The sequence below is a fragment of the Lissotriton vulgaris genome, unplaced genomic scaffold (genome assembly GCF_964263255.1).
Source record: "Lissotriton vulgaris unplaced genomic scaffold, aLisVul1.2 SCAFFOLD_1939, whole genome shotgun sequence".
Taxonomy (NCBI): Eukaryota; Metazoa; Chordata; class Amphibia; order Caudata; family Salamandridae; genus Lissotriton; species Lissotriton vulgaris.
This window is the reverse complement of record NW_028243668.1, coordinates 282,278-299,025: the sequence shown is the minus strand read 5'-3', so window position 1 is coordinate 299,025 and position 16,748 is coordinate 282,278. Positions and strand designations below refer to the sequence as shown.

At 47.5% G+C, this 16,748-nt stretch overlaps 1 protein-coding gene across 4 annotated transcripts in view; it reads left to right on the top strand.

Annotated features, from left to right (window-relative positions):
• Positions 1-16,748, top strand: part of LOC147668257 (prolyl 4-hydroxylase subunit alpha-1-like) — a 415,422-nt gene that overhangs the window by 129,933 nt on the left and 268,741 nt on the right. For all 4 annotated transcript variants that reach the window (XM_086948664.1, XM_086948663.1, XM_086948662.1 and 1 more), the window contains exon 6: positions 3,162-3,401. In XM_086948664.1, coding sequence (XP_086804790.1) covers positions 3,162-3,401 — 240 coding nt within the window. The remainder of the gene's footprint in view (positions 1-3,161; positions 3,402-16,748) is intronic.

The window sequence follows — 16,748 nt, the reverse complement described above, 5'->3', positions numbered from 1 at the left end:
AGGCAGCCGGCCCTCTGTGAAGGAAGCAGCAAGGAGGGGATGCCTCAACCAATCAAGCGCAACTACTCACAACCTACTGTACGATTAAAACACAGGCCAAAGGGCAGAGCTAGGTCTTTTCGCATTACGCAGGGTGAGCAGTGTGTGAGTGTGTAGGGTGAGCAGTGTGTGAGCGTGCAGGGTGCACCTCCACAAAACTCGCGCTATATACGGCTGAAAAATAGCACTAGGCGACGATAATGAAATTCAACAGTACTGCAAAAGCATGGCTTACATTACAAACAAAGTCTTGCAGTTGCCCATTGTAAATGACAATGCCATTTATTTAACGATTAAGCTATTGGCAATGTAAATGACAATGCCATTTATTTATGATTTAAAGAAATGTCATGAGCAATACCAATAGCTCTACCTTTAATGATGCCGAGACCATTGCATTGTAAATGCTTGTTTTATTGGTGATCAAGTCAAGCAGCTTCAACTGTGCTTTCCCTGCTAATATGCAAGGCCTCTAGTTAGTAGTCTAGTTTTTAAGTCGAGCCTGGGCAGCGCATGCGCTGCTCTGCGAGGCTTGCTGTATTAGCGTATGGACTTGAGGCCCCACCCACTCTTCGCCCATATTTGTAATTGGTTTGTGCCACTGTCCTTTGTAAATCCTGGCTTCTGATTCGTTAATAGGCTTGTTAGTCCCTCCTTAGCCTTTTCTTCATTTGTATCCTCCCACGAGGACTGGTCATTTTACTTCTGTTGTCACACGGTATGTCTTCTTAGTCTGTAAGCACTATTTTCTTTAAGGAGTTTAATGGCAGGCATGACATGACTTCATGCAACATTCAGCACGGTTTCACTTTCCAAGCAGCCTGGGGCAAAGGTGGCTGCTTCTTTGGAATGAAATAGGTCTCGCATTTACAAGAGTTTGAGCTATTGGCATTGTAAATGACAATGCCTTTTATTTATCTGTTAATTATCAAAGGAGATAAATAAAAGTCATTGTCATTTACAATGCCAATAGCTTAAACTCTCGCAAATGCGAGAGCTATTGCATTGCAAATGCTTGTTTCCTTTTCTGCTCCATGTAATGACTTAGTCACTAGTAGAAAGCCTTATTGGTGTTTATTTTTCCTCTTCACCCTATTCATCTCTCACAAGACTTGATTTGCCAATGATGGTCTAATCTTCTTCCTGCTGGAGCATTTTCTGATGTATTAATCCACGGCAGTACCCTAGAACAACTGTCCAGGTTTATACCAGTCTCCTGATAAAGCTGTAACACCGTCTTTAGTACCCCACTACAACACGCGAGTTGCAAACTCAAAGATAGATCTGTCTAGCCCTATTAATTCCCAAGAATGATCTGCCATTGCTACCTATCCTTGAAGTAGAAGTCAGAAACTCAAAAGCAATTGTTCTGCTTACTAGCTGTTATCCACAATTGGGAGCCAAGGGGGTAAAAAAGATCCGGTCACCCCCCCCCCCCCCCCCCCCACTCACTAACTTTACCTCAACAAAGGACCTGTTACATCTAGTAAAACCTGTTTTAATTGAGCAGACACAGAGCAAGGAATACAATAGTGTAGCCAGTGTGTCTAGTTCGTTTTTAAACTAAGGTGCTCCGGGTTTCTATGCTGGATCCTGGTACTCCTTATAGGGTTACATGTAGCACATTGAACACATTTTTGGTTTTCTTTTTCTCCTCGCTATTTATTTTTCAAGTTGGCAGGTGCTAATGATGAGAACCTGAGGACACAGGTGAGTACCAGCCTGTAACCTCCCATGGTGTTACTCCCGTGAGGCTCTGCCAACTTTTCTTCACCTTTTTCTCCACCTTTAGGTCCCCCTTTCACTGGTGGGAGGGTGTGAACTAGCAGATACATCACCACATATCAAAGTTTAAAGTAGTGATCTAGGTTAGTGTATGGCAGATGTGAGATATTGATTCACTGCCGTGACACATAAAATTGTGTGTTCTAAAAAGTCATAGTGGACGTTCGTATGCGTCCATACAACTAGATGGAACAGGTCCTTTGTTGAGGTGGAGGACTGCTTACCACCCAAACAGAATAAAATGACACTTTCTCGGCAGAAATACGCACAACCTGCGCACATCCATCTGTGCCCCACACCATCTTTTAGAATAATGCTAAAAAAAACGTTCTTTTGAAAATACTCCTCCGGACAATGATGTCATCCATTTTTTTTTTTCTACCTCTTTAGATGCAAAAATGTATTTCATTGTTGCCATTGGAAGAGAACCCGCCTGCTCTTTAACCACACTGCAGTGTGTGCAGGCTTTGCATTTGTTGTTTTATCTTGAAATATAATGTGCAACATGTATACCATGTTTGCCTGGTGTACTGTGCTACTACTTGTGTGAACGACTCTTGTCATATGACTTTTAAACCAGATGCTGACTATTACAAACTACCTCTTCGCGGTAAAGGAGGACTGCGGAGCTTAGTTTTGTACTGTACTAGAGGTTGGACACGGTGTGATGGATGAGATTATCCAAGAACTTTGATCGCCCTAAACTCAATATTCATCCTGTATTTGAAAAAGTCTGTTTAGGACTTATAGGACTAATTGTTCGAAAAGGGTAGAGAAAAGTCTTGGGCACGCCTTACTAGTTGAAAGACGATTGAGGTGTAAAAGGGATGGGTTTTCTGTTTCGATTAAAGAGTCTTAAAGAGGGCATGGAATGGATGACTACTCAGAATATTGAAAAGCATTTTGTCTCTTAAACTACTGGAGTTGTAAAAAGGCCCTTTAGATTATTCGGATGAATGGAACCTATAAAGTGTCAATTGTTCAGAGCCAACCAATTTCCTGAGCATGGAAAGTGCAAACACTTGGTGCACCGCAACTGCCAGTCTTCTGCAGCTAACCAAACCTACTTCAGTTGTTTTGAGTTTAAGCCCAGAGCAATCAGAGTTGACCTTCTTTGTATAGAGAAGTAAGTGAGCCCTGTAGTTACTGCTGTTTTTCCCATGTTTAGGAGGACCGACTTCACTGTAAGTAATTCCCTATTCTAATTCAAATTGTAGTTGTTACCCAGCTCTCTGAACAATCTTTGAAAATACAAAACTGAATATTATGATTTTCAGAAACACTGAATGGCTGACTAAAACCGTTCTGAATTGAATTATTTATCTTTTTTTCCCCAGGAGTGAAACACAAGTCCTTTCTGACTGTTGAAGACTGCTTTGAGCTTGGAAAAATTGCTTATTCCGAAGCTGATTATTATCACACAGAGCTTTGGATGGGGCAGGCTCTCAGGCAGTTAGATGAAGGAGAGGTGTCCACCGTTGATGCAGTTTCAGTCTTGGACTATCTAAGTTATGCAGTCTACCAGCAAGGAGACTTGGACAATGCACTAATGCTTACAAAAAGGCTCCTCCAACTAGGTCAGTGTGTGTTTCTGGAGATCAAGCTATATCTTCAGTTCAAGTTGCAACCAGTGGATAGAAGTTGATAGTTTTGGTATTGTTTTGCTTTTGAGAGTTCTTGAAACTTCTATTCAGTTCTGGTAGTGATCGTTGGTCTACATTTACTTTGGGCAAATACCTTCACCCATTATTAATGCTTCCTGGAAACAAAGAGGGATGTAAAATCTAACATAACGCAACAGCATGTTAAGTACATTTGTCTCACTATTAGGAGAGCTTAGTGGTTCCACTGCGGTACTAATAACAGTACAGAAATTAGAAATGCATGTTATGTATGTTTCAGAATATTTCTAGTGTAGCGAGTGTGGGTGGAATGGTATGGTGCCAACTGTTTGCCATACCTAAATCTGTAAACACATTTCCACCTAAAATACCATTCCACCTAAAATAATGGATCTGTTAGCCATTTAAGGTCTGTTTATTTTACTTTTCACACAGCCTACATTCTACATTTTGATTGATTGGATGTGGTTATTAGTATGTGTATTTAAACAAAGACATTTTTATTTGATAAAAGATTTTTAAATTATTTGTAAGCTTTCGAAACTTTTAATAAGCAGCAGAAACTGCCCCTCCCCCCTCAATTGGCTTCTCAGATGACACTTAACTACTAGACCCAAATTTGAAAGGAGATACATTCGAATGACATAAGAACATACCCTGATCGTGCAGAGCCAGTGGGCCTGAATCACAAGCTAATCTAAGTAGTAATCCACTAGTGTACTTAATAGAAAATGCAGTTCCAAAAACTACGGGAGGAGATCTACACTTCTGCCTCGCCTATCTTCTCTGTGTGGAGATCACCACGTTGGTTGATAGCCACATACACACAAGCATAGTATAGTATAGTATATGGTGAATATAAAAGGGAGTGGGAGAAAATAGGGAAACGTTTTTCAAAATGGATGGGGTTAAAGAAAAATCTTAAGAAGTGGTTTGGGAGCGACCTGCTCATATAAAACACACCCACAAAACATTAAGACATTGCAATTCACAAAATTCGCTTCTAAAGTCACTACAGCCTTAAAAGCGTCACTACAGCCTTAAATATTTCTCGAGCCCAGCCTTGGAGTAAGCCCAGCACCACTTATGGCCAACCACTGGTACTGCGGCAGACTTCCAAACAAAATAGCGAAAAGAAGTATTTCAACTCAGTCAATAGGAATTACTATTAAATAAGTTCTACTTTGAAATTATGCCATGGTCTTTCATAGGGCGACTGAAGTGCTTGGCTTCCATCTCCCTACTTTAGAGGTTAAAACCAGTGTTTAAACGGAAGTGCTCTATCTAGGGCAAACTTCCACTGAGCCACTCTTGCCCTTCAATGAGGCCCTTATAGATACCTTTTTGTGGGTTTGGGCCAAACCTTGCTATGGCCCCAACCCCTCCTCTGAAAGCTTGGTGGTGCTGGTGTTTACAAGTCAGACAGACCTCAATACCTTTGCAGCTACTTCCGCACCCCCTCCACCACCAACAACAATGAGGAGTTTAAATGAGTAGAAACCTTTATTAAGAGGGTATTTTTTCCACAAGTTGGCCCTAACATCTGTAAGTGCCAGCAGACTTTTGGGCCGCTGTACTGACGCTCTTTAGGATTTGGTGGCTCAAGTCCTTACAGGTGTCCCAGATGACCTACAACCTGTCAGCAACCAAGCCATACAGGACGGTTGTGATGTGGGCAAGTTCACAATTCTTGTAGGTTGGATACCACGAATCCCATGGGGCGAGCAATTGGTACCCGTGTTGCCCTTTGCCATCACACCTGGCTGCGTTCCACCGGTTTATTAGCCAATGTCCAGCCATTCTGTTGTACATAAAGAAGTTCTTGAGTCGGGTATAAGACAAGCTGGATTTAATAAAGGTTAGTTCCAAGTTCCAGTTTCAAGTAAAAAGAGTTAAGAAGACAATAACCCCACCAGGAGTGGCCTCCCTGCCACTCAGCCTGCCTGCCATCAACTGGCACTACACACACCAGCCAGGCACCCAAGATTCTATGATGACATCTGGCATTCCAAGACCCACACCAGCTGGGCAGCAGGGAAGTCACCAAAGCTAAATATAACACATTCCTTATGTATTTGCCCTTTGATGGGACTAGCCTGTTAGAGGACAGGGGCTAAATATTAAACCAGATATTGCTATTTGTCAACTTTTATTTGATCTCCTGCACTAGTACAAGTTCATGAGCAATTGCATTCCATCTATTTATGTATTTAAAAAGTATGATATATGCATTTTTACTCTCTTGTTTTCAAGCACTAGAGGGAGGGCCATTGTTCCAAAAGAATTTACAACTTTTAGACCCCTGTACATGTGGACTATGTGAATAACGCAAGCCTAGATGAAAAGCAGATGAGTCCCGTTCAGGGCCAAAGGCAAATAAATAGTTAAAATGTGATTGAAGGGAGTTCCAGGGTCAAGGACTACATTTTCTGTAAAGGACTGTATAAAATATTTTGTAGTAACCAGCCCACAAATCAACCTCAGCAGCACACAGGAGGGGGTTCTACTATGTTATAAAGATGTTAATATTGTACTGCCAGGATATTTACTTCCACTGTATTATGATAAAAAATACATTGTAAACCGAGCCATGCAGTTTAAATGTAAGTTTTCCAATCGTTAAATTAGTTATTGTTTTGCATGTCTGTCACTGGTATTGGTGTTTCTTAAAAACGGCTGTCACCAGGGATAGTAAAATTGTACTAGTGTGTATATCTATATGTTAAGAATGATAGGAGGTATATTTAAATTGTTTATTTCTTTGTTTGTTAAAGAACCGGAACATCAAAGAGCAAATGGTAATCTGAAGTACTTTCAGTACATCATTGTGAGAAGTTGGCCCGATATGCAACGTTCGCTATTCTAGCGACCGCTATGTATCGTTCCAACGACCCTTATGGTGTTTGGTTGTAAGTCAACCTATAGACCAGCTATCCTAGTAGCATGGATACGAGCAGTCTAAGGCTAAAGACTCGAGAGGGCGCGTTAAGCCAGCTGTTTACCACACATGTACCCCTTGAACACCCAGTGAAAGGACACCACACAAGTGTTATGAAAATAAACAGTATATTTATTAAGAATCACAACAGCCCTGTACTCTTTATGAGGACAGGGTACTAAGCACAAACCAAATCTCTTTAGCAAATACTTCAAGTGCACAGTTTAAAGACAAGTGTCCTAGGACACGGAAAGGTTAAGGCAAGTCGGAAGCGAGGGACTCGGGACCCTAGAGTAAGGAGGCTATGCAGGCACCGAAATGCCGAGTTACCTAGCCACGAGGGCTGCGGCTGCACAAGTCTTACAGGCGTCGGGGTCTTCGCTGACGAGCCAGGAGCCGGAAGAAAAGGAGTTGCTGGCCGGCGACCAGTGTTGAATAGTTCGTAGAGATTGATGAAACCTGAAAGCAGAGGGGACCAAGTTCGTACTACTAGCCAGTAGTCAGAGGGTACCAGGAAGGCACCGGTTGGCCGTCACCTCGACCAGGTGAGTGGGCGACGCTAGGCTCTGCAGTCTCTCGGACCAGGGGGGCGTTGTCGGCGACCACGGTGGAGGTGCGAGCTGTCCCACGACGGATGTCGCTGTCGGCGTCTTGGGTGGACCAGGAGGGTCCGGGGTGCCTCTCAAAAGATGGAAGCAGGGGCCAGTCTGGAGCAACCAGACCGGCAGTGTTGATTCTTGGTCGTCGTCACAGAAGGGCACGAGCCAGCGGCAAGTGACCAGACAACGTGCTGAGCAGCGAGCAGAAGGGCCCCACGCAGATCGTGGAGATGCTGGGAGACTGCACTTCGGTGCTGGAGCGGCTCAGGGTCGGGGCTTCTCGGACCCCAGAGCACTCACCAGAGAGTTACCTCGATGGTCGTGCTGGTTTTTAAGAGCGTGCAGGTTCTGATGATGGCCGGTCCCTCGAGGTCTCGTCGCACCCACAGATCACAGCTGAGCTGATGACGTGGGTAGAGGTCAGAGGTGCCAGGGAAGCCGGTTCTCGTCGAGCTGGGCCGTCGGATTCCTTGAGGAAGGACTTACAGCAAACCGCAGAGTTCTTAGATGGTGCCCGCTGATGCAGGGTGACTACTCCTTAGCCACAAGGGAGAAATCTTGAGAAGAGTCTTGAAGTCCTTTCGTAGAAAGTATTCTTGATTCAAAGATGATCTAATTTGGAAGGGTCCCCGCTCCGGCCTTTATCCTAAAGAAAGGGGTGGGTACATGACTAGGTCCTGCCCTAAGGGTGGGACCAGAAAGGGGGGTAGTTACACCCCTCTCCCCTGCCGGACTTTCCCCAGGCCAGGGCTGTCGCCCCTGGAACTGGTTCTAACCGGCAGATGCGTAGTGAGCACCGGGGTGCCACTCCGCAGTCACCTTCTCGCAAAAGCCCTACCTACCCAGAATACACAAACCCTGTCTGGGACGGTGCGAACACTGCCCTCGACAGGAAACCCTTTGTCCAAGTGCTCCTCGCTGGAAGGACTCCCAGCAGCAGGAGGTCAGACTTGTGTCTGTGGTGGCAGCATCCATTTTGTGGAGCTGAGGCTTTCGTTAACTTTAACCGGGGTTCACAGTCACGTACATGTCGTGTCCCTCTAGAAGGGCGGAATGCTAACCTCGTCGCCAGAGTTGATGAGAGGGCAGCATCCCGATTTGTATGACACCTTACTCGACATGTCTTGATAACGCGACACCGAAGTTACCGATATGGTACGCGTTATCATGGAACAGCCATTGGGTCTTGATTCCGCAAGCTGCAACCGGGCTCGGCTCGGGCCAGAGCTTAGTTCACACGAGCCCATGCACTCTGCCTTCAGGATTGTCAAGGCCTGCCATAGGAGTGACTGATAGGGACTCGGGTGTCCATTGTATGGTTAGATATAGAGCTACTATATCTAAAGCAAAGGGTGATTACACGACTTCGCCCCCGCTGTCATGCAGCCAGTTGTGTCAAATTTAGGAGGCCAGCCAGGGGTGGCATAATACATGCTGCAGCCCCTGGCGGCCCTGGGTACACCTACGCCCTGAGTTACAGGGTCTGATAAGGTGGCCCAGTACCAATTGGTATATGCACCTAGGGTACATCTCGTAATTTAGAAAGCGAACAGCCAGGCTGTGGGTCTGATTGGCAGGCCCACAGCCAGAGAAAGTCGTAAACCAGTGAAACAAAAGCAAAAAATCTGGGTGATCATAGGATTGCAGACCCTACTCTCCTACATGACCCCCCCCCAAACGTCGGAACAACTAACTAACCTTGACCAGGTAAGTCTTCTTGTTCTAAGTGGAAATATCTGGAGAGCCCATCGGCATTGCCATGATCAGTACCAGGTCTATGTTCCACTGTGAAGTCCATCCCCTGTAGGGAAATGGACCACCTAAGCAGTTTGGGGTTTTCACCCTTCATCTGATTTAGCCACAAGAGGGGCTTATGGTCGGTCTGAATCTTGAAGTGAGTGCCAAACAAGTATGGCCTCAGCTTCTTCAGGGCCCAAACCACAGCAAAGGCCTCCCTCTCAATAGCTGACCAATTCTTCTCTCTAGGGGTCAGCCGTCTACTTATAAAAGCAATGGGCTGGTCTTGACCATCAAAATTCAGTTGAGAAAGAACAGCTCCCACACCCAACTCAGAAGCATCTGTTTGGACAATGAATGGTTTGGAGTAGTCCGGACTCTTGAGGATAGGCGCCGTGCACATGGCCTGCTTTAGGTCATCGAATGCTTTTTGACAGCTCGCTGTCCACTGAACCTTTTTTGGCATTTTCTTACTTGTCAGTTCATTTAACGGTGTCACGATGGACCCATAGTTCCTGACAAACTTCCTGTAGTATCCAGTCAGGCCCAAGAAAGCTCGAACCTGAGTCTGGGTGGTTGGAGGAGCCCAGTCCCTGATTGACTGTATCTTGCTCTCCAGTGGCTGAACCTGACCTCCACCGACAAGGTGGCCCAGGTATACAACCTGTGTCTGCCCTATCTGGCACTTGGTGGCTGTGAGAAGTTGGCCTGGTATATAATGCTCACTAATTCTAGTGATCACTTTGTACCATGCCAAGCAACCCTTATGATGATGGTTGTAATTCAACCTTGTAGACCAGTTATCCTAGTGGTAACGTGGACAAAGCAGTCTTAGGCTAAACTCTGAAAGGCATGTGAAGCCAGCTGTTATACCATACACAACCCCCTTGAATACCAAATGAAAGGGACACCACACAGATATATATTGAAAATATATATTGATTTATTAACTATTAAAATCCCCTGGACTCTTTATGAGCACAGAAGCACAAGCGTAAAATCACAAGACAGTTTAAAATACACAAAAGTTGCACAATATGGATGAGCCCTAGGGGCCACCTAAACCATATACTAAATAAGTGGTATAAGAGATACCAGGAGGAAAGTGAAGAGGCCTAGGGCCTGGGGAATCGCTGGAGCTATTCGAGACTGGAGTTAGCTAAGTCGGGAAAGGCCCACGGGACTCGGGTGCAGTGTTCAAAGTGCACGCACTTCTCAATACAAAGTCTATGGTGCGTAAAAAGCACAAAGTTAGAAAGTTAGGAACCTTCCGAGTGACCTACGGAGCTGAAACTTAAAACACAGGCCCTTGGGATGTGTACCAGTGCAGGAGCACCGGCGGAGCTGAGTTACCTCACCCACAGGAAGCGGGTGCACAGGGTCGAAGATGTGTCGGGTTTCGTCACGCTGGTCGATGGTGCTTGGAGCAGGAGATGCTGCAGGCGGCTCGATGAGAAGAGTTCCGGTGGATCCAAGGGTGGATCTGTAGATGTGAAGACCTGAAAGCAGAGGGGACAGTGTTCAAAGTCACTAGCCAGTGACTGCCGTGGAACCAGAGTGGAACCAGGTGATGTCGGGTGCAAACAGGCGTTGTCGGGTAGCTTCTTTCTGCAGCCACGTGGATACCCGGGGTCGAGGACGTCCAGGAGTCGGTCACGAGCTGTCCCACGTAGGCTTCTCGCTGTTGGCGGTGTCGGCGACCTGATCGGAGCAAACAGGCCTTGGCAAATGCAAGCCACGCAGGAGTTGAAAGATGCTGTTCACTCGGACCAGCAAGGTCAGAGCGGGTGCTCCTTTTCACAGGAGCTTGGGTAGGTCTGGAGCAACCAGACCTGCTGTTTAAATCTTCGGGTTCGTCGCCAAGATGGCCGCTGGCCGCGTGGCTAGTGGCCGGGATGGCGCGTCGAGTGGCACAGTGCAAAAGGGCCCCACGCAGATCGTGGAGATGCTGGGGGGCTGATCTTCGGTGCAAGGGCTGCTCGGTGGTGGGGGTTCTCAATCCCCAAAGCACAACGTCGAGGATGCCTCAGAAGCTGCGCAGTCAGCTTTTCGGGTGTCTTTCAAGAGGTCCGGTCCCACGTCACTCGGTGCCTCCACGGGTCCCTTCTTTGCAGGGACTGTGGATCGGGCTCTGAGAGGTCTGGGAATCTGGTTCTTGTCGGGCTCTGGGCTCGGGCTCCGGCGGGAGGCGGCGGCAAAGCAGACGTCGAGTCGCTGGTTGGTACCTGTGTTCACAGGGTGGTCACTCCTTGGCCACAAGGGAGATTCTTCTTCAGTCTTCTGTGCAGCAGAATGTCGAAGTCCAGTCTTCTTCTTAGTTTAAGTTGATTTCGGGATGATCTGCTGTGCAATGGCACTGCTCCCCCTCTTATTCCAATCTAGGGGGTGGATCACCTACTAGGTCCCTCCTCTGGGAGGAACCAGGAAGGGGGGCGGTTACACCCCCTTTCCTTTGTCCAGCTCCGCGCCAGGACTGGGGCTGGAAGGCCCCAGAACCGGTTTGGACTGGCCTATGCACGGGGACACCTTGTGTGCCCCGGGCATGTCTGATTCTTTTCAGCCCTGTCCTACCTAATACACAAAATCCTGTCTGGGGTGGTGCTCGCACCTCCCAAGGCAGGAAACCCTTTGTCCAGGCCACCATCTGCCGAGTTTCGGTCAGCAGCAGGAGGCCAGACTTGTGTCTGTGGTGGCAGCATCCATTTTGTGATGCTGAGGCTCTGTTTAACTTTAACCGGGGTTAAGGCTACACACATGTCGTGTCCCTCTAGAAGGGTGGAATGCTATCCCCGTCGCCAGAACTGGCGAGGGGATAGTATTCCAATTCGTATGACACCTTACTCGACATGTTTTGATAAAGCCAAACCAAAGATAGCATTTAACCGCGAGGATTATAATGCACTTAAGAGTATATGGTATGGCAATATCCCGGAACAGCTTAGGGAGTGGTTCCCGACAGCTGCAGACAGGCTCAGCTCATGCTAGAGCACCATCTCACATATTTCCAAGCACTCTGCCTCCAGGATTGATGAGGCCTTCCATAGGAGTGGCTGATAGGAACATATGTGTCCAGTTTAGGGTTAGGCACAGACATACTGTACCTAAGTAAGAGGTGGTTACACCGACTTACCCCAGCTGAGTGATCAGCCAGTTGTGTCACAGATGGAGGCCAGGCCAGGGGTGGCACAATACGTGCTGCAGCCCCTGGTAGGCCTTGGATACACCTATGCCCTGGGCACCTAGGGTGCACTATTACAGGGGCTCATAAGGTGAACCAGTTCCAATTCGTAATGCACCTAGAGTGCATGGGCATCAATTTAGAGAGAGAACAGCAGGCTGTGGGTCTGATTAGCAGGCCCACAGCCACATTAAGTCAGAAACCAGTGAAGCAAAAAGCAAAAATTTGGGGTGACCATAGGATAGCAGACCCTACTCTCCTACATAACCCCCCCCCAAACGCAGGGACATTAGACTAACCTTGACCAGTTGTGTCTTCATGTTCTAAGTGGAAGTACCTGGAGAGACCATCTGCGTTGCCATGGTCAGTCCCTGGGCGGTGCTCCACTGTAAAGTCCATCCCCTGTAGGGAAATGGACCACCTGAGTAGTTTGGGGTTTTCACCCTTCATCTGATTAAGCCATAGGAGGGGCTTATGGTCGGTCTGAATCTTGAAGTGAGTGCCAAATAAGTATGGTCTCAACTTCTTCAGGGCCCACACCACAGCAAAGGCCTCCCTCTCTATAGCTGACCAACGTTTCTCTCTGGGGGTCAGCCTTCTGCTAATGAAAGCAATGGGCTGGTCCTGGCCATCTACATTAAGCTGTGAAAGCACTGCTCCCACTCCCAACTCAGAAGCATCTGTTTGGACAATGAACTCTCTTGAGTAGTCAGGACTCTTCAGGATAGGTGCAGAGCACATGGCCTTCTTCAGGTCATCAAATGCCTTTTGACAGATTTCTGTCCACTGAACCTTTTTGGGCATCTTCTTGGATGTCAGATCATTAAGAGGAGTCACAATGAACCCATAGTTCTTAACAAACTTCCTGTAGTACCCAGTCAGGCCCAAGAAAGCTCTGACCTGAGTCTGGGTAGTTGGAGGGGACCAGTCCTTGATGGTCTGGATCTTACTCTCCAGTGGTTGAACTTGGCCTCCACCTACAAGGTGGCCCAGGTATACAACCTTGCTCTGCCCTATCTGGCACTTTGTTGCCTTGATAGTGAGGCCTGCCTTCTGCAGAGCCTCAAGCACTTCCTTCAGGTGGATCAGGTGATCCTCCCAGGTGGAGCTAAAGACAGCAATATCGTCCAGATAAGCTGCACAAAAGTCATCCAACCCAGTGAGGACTTGGTTCACCAACCTTTGGAAGGTGGCAGGTGCATTTTTCAAACCAAAGGGCATCACCACAAACTGATAATGCCCACTAGGGGTAGAAAATGCTGTCTTGGCTTTAGACTCCTCAGCTAACCTGATTTGCCAGTAGCCAGCTGTTAAGTCAAATGTGCTCAAATATTTGGCAGAAGCCAACTTGTCAATGAGCTCATCTGCCCTTGGAATAGGGTGTGCATCTGTCCTGGTGACAGCATTGAGTCCTCTGTAATCCACACAGAACCTCATCTCTCTCTTGCCATCTTTGGTGTGAGGTTTGGGGACCAGAACCACTGGGCTAGCCCAGGGGCTCTCTGAAGGCTCAATGACACCTAATTCCAGCATCTTTTGCACCTCAGTCTTTATACAGTCCCTGACGTGGTCAGGTTGCCTGTAAATTTTGCTCTTTACAGGAAGACTGTCACCAGTGTCCACCACATGTGTACACCAGTTAGTCTGACTGGGTGTCAATGAGAACATATGCCTGTATGCCTGTAGAACTTGTCTGCAGTCATGTTGCTGATGTTCAGTGAGGCTGCCACCTAAGGCCACACCATCAACTGAGCCATCCTCAGGGTTCTGAGTGAGCAGGTCTGGGAGAGGGTCACTCTCTTCCTCCTGTCCCTCATCTGTAGCCATGAGCAAGCCCATGTCTGCCCTGCTGACATATGCCTTCAATCTGTTCACATGGAGCACCCTGTGGGGGCTCCTGGGAGTTCCTAGGTCCACCAAGTAGGTAACCTCTCCCTTCTTTTCCAGAATTGTATGGGGTCCAGACCATTTGTCTTGGAGTGCTGCTGGGGCCACTGGCTCCAACACCCATACCTTCTGTCCAGGCTGAAACTCAACAAGGACAGCCTTTTGGTCATGCCAAGCTTTCTGTAATTCTTGGCTAGCCTCAAGGTTTTTGGATGCCTTTTCCATGTACTCTGCCATCCTGGAGCGGAGACCAAGTACATAGTCCACTATGTCCTGTTTAGGCTTTTTGAGAGGTAACTCCCATCCTTCCTTCACAAGACACAGGGGTCCTCTTACAGGGTGCCCAAACAACAATTCAAAGGGGCTGAAGCCAACCCCCTTTTGAGGGACCTCTCTGTAAGCGAACAAAAGGCAGGGCAGAAGGATGTCCCATCTTCGCCTGAGCTTTTCAGGTAATCCTTTAATCATGCCCTTTAGGGTCTTGTTAAATCTCTCAACAAGCCCATTGCATTGTGGGTGATAAGGAGTGGTGAACTTGTAGTTTACACCACATTCCTTCCACATAGCTGTCAAATATCCAGACATGAAGTTGGTACCTCTATCTGATATTACCTCCTTAGGAAACCCCACTCTGGAGAAAACTCCAAGTAAGGCCCTGGCCACAACAGGAGCTGTTGTGGTCCTAAGGGGAATTGCCTCTGGGTACCTGGTGGCATGATCCACTACCACCAGTATGAATCTGTGCCCAGATGCTGTAGGGGGATCCATTGGACCAACAATATCAATCCCCACTCTCTCAAAGGGAACCCCCACCACAGGTAGTGGTATCAGGGGGGCCTTTGTTGTTCCACCTGCTTTACCACTGGCTTGGCAGGTTTCACAGGAGCGACAAAACTCCTTGGTGTCTTCAGACATGTGAGGCCAGTGAAAGTGAGGGACAAGCCTGTCCCAAGTCTTGTTCTGGCCTAGGTGTCCTGCTAAAGGAATATCATGGGCCAAGGTGAGTAGGAAGCCCCTAAATTGCAGAGGTATAACCAACCTCCTGGTAGCACCAGGCTTGGGGTCTCTAGCCTCTGAATAAAGGAGTCCATCGTCCCAATATACTTTATGGGCACCTTGAGCATTCCCAGCAGCCTCAGCAGCAGCCTGCTGTCTGAGGGGTTCAAGAGAAGGACAGGTTAACTGAGCCTGCCCCAAGTCTGCCCTAGAAGGTCCCCCTGTCCCCAGAAACTCAACCTGATCAGGTTCAAGTTCTTCAGGGACAGTTCCTTCAGGGGTCTCTAGATCAGTTTCCTGTGAAGCCTGATCCTCACTTGTAGGCAGTTGGGAAGGCACAGCCTTAACCCTCCTGTTCTTCTTCTTGGGAGGTACTTGGTCCATTGTTCCAGGATCCAAGACCTGAGGTTCAGAGAGGCACTTTTTGGCCTGTGACCTGGTCACAGCAAGGACATGTGATGATATCCCTAACATCTCTGCATGAGTCCTGTACTCAACTTCTGACCATAGAGAGTTCTCCAGGTCATTGCCCAACAAACATTCTACTGGGAGATCAGCACTAACCACAACTTTCTTTAGGCCAGTTACCCCTCCCCAGGAAAAGTTAACAAGTGCCACACTATGTGTAGTAGTGACATTGCTGGCATTGGTCACCAGGTAATCATCGCCTGGCATGTATTGTCCAGGGTCCACAAAGTTAGGTGTCACCATAGTGACACTGGCACATGTGTCCCTGTAAGCTTGAGCCACTTTGTTGTTAATCAAAGGTGTCTGTCTGTATTTGCCCAGGTTACTGGGACTTATGTCAGGGGTCAAATCTATGTCCCCTTCACAAACCAGAACAGCCTGTGTAAGGGTTCTGACTAGGTCAGAATCTCCTTCAGTTCCCAAAGTGATTCCCACTAAACCCTTGGCTTGAGGACCAACACTGCTAACTGTACTAGTGGGTGCAGGTGCCTTAGGGGCTGCAGTGTTGGGGGCTCCACCCTTTTTACACTCACTTGTCCAGTGAGAGGTGTTCTTACAAGTTTTACACCAGGGTTTCTTCTGACCTTCTTTCTTCTTCTTCTTGGAAGTTTGGGACCCACCCTCTGTCTCAGTTTGGGGCCCTGTTGAAGACTTCTGGTCTTTAGCTTTCTGCTCCCCACCCTTCTGGTCTGTTTTCTTCTGGTCACCACCCTGGTTCTGGTTCTGGTTCTTTTGCTTAACTCTGGTTCTTACCCATTTATCTGCCCTCTTTCCCAATTCTTGGGGAGAGGTCAAATCTGAGTCAACCAAATGTTGATGCAACTGCTGGTTCTGACAATTATTTAAAATTTGTTCTCTCATCAGCAAATTGTACAATCCTTCATAGTCTGTAACCTTGCTTCCCAGCAACCATCCCTCCAGAGCCTTAGTGGCACACTCAACAAATTCAGACCAGTCCTGAGTCTGTGTCTTCTGGGTATCTCTGAACATTAACCTGTACTGTTCAGTGGTTAAGCCTAACCCATCAATCAGAGCACTCTTCAGGACCAGGTAGTTTCTAGAATCCCCATCACTAACTGTGAGGAGTCTGTCTCGGCCTCTACCTTCAAAGGAGAGCCACAAGATTGCTGCCCACTGCTCCTGAGGGATCTGCTGTACTCTGCAGGCTCTCTCCATTGCAGTAATCCATTTATGGATGTCATCCCCAGCTTTGTAGGGGGGCACAATCTTACTCAGGTTTCTATTATCAAAAGACCTGTCTTTATCCTTGTGGATATTGCTGCCACCAGTGGGTTCTATTACCCCACTCTCTCTAGGCTGTCTTGCTCTAGCAAGTTTCTCCTTAGCCAGGGCAACCTCTAACTCTTGCCTCTGGATCCTAAGCTCAGCCTCTCTCATCTTGGCCTCATGTTCCCTTCTCTGAGGGCTAGTCATCTCCTTTCTGGAGTGACCATGAGAGCCTCTAGAGACATGGGAGGTGTTGGATTCACCTGAGTGAT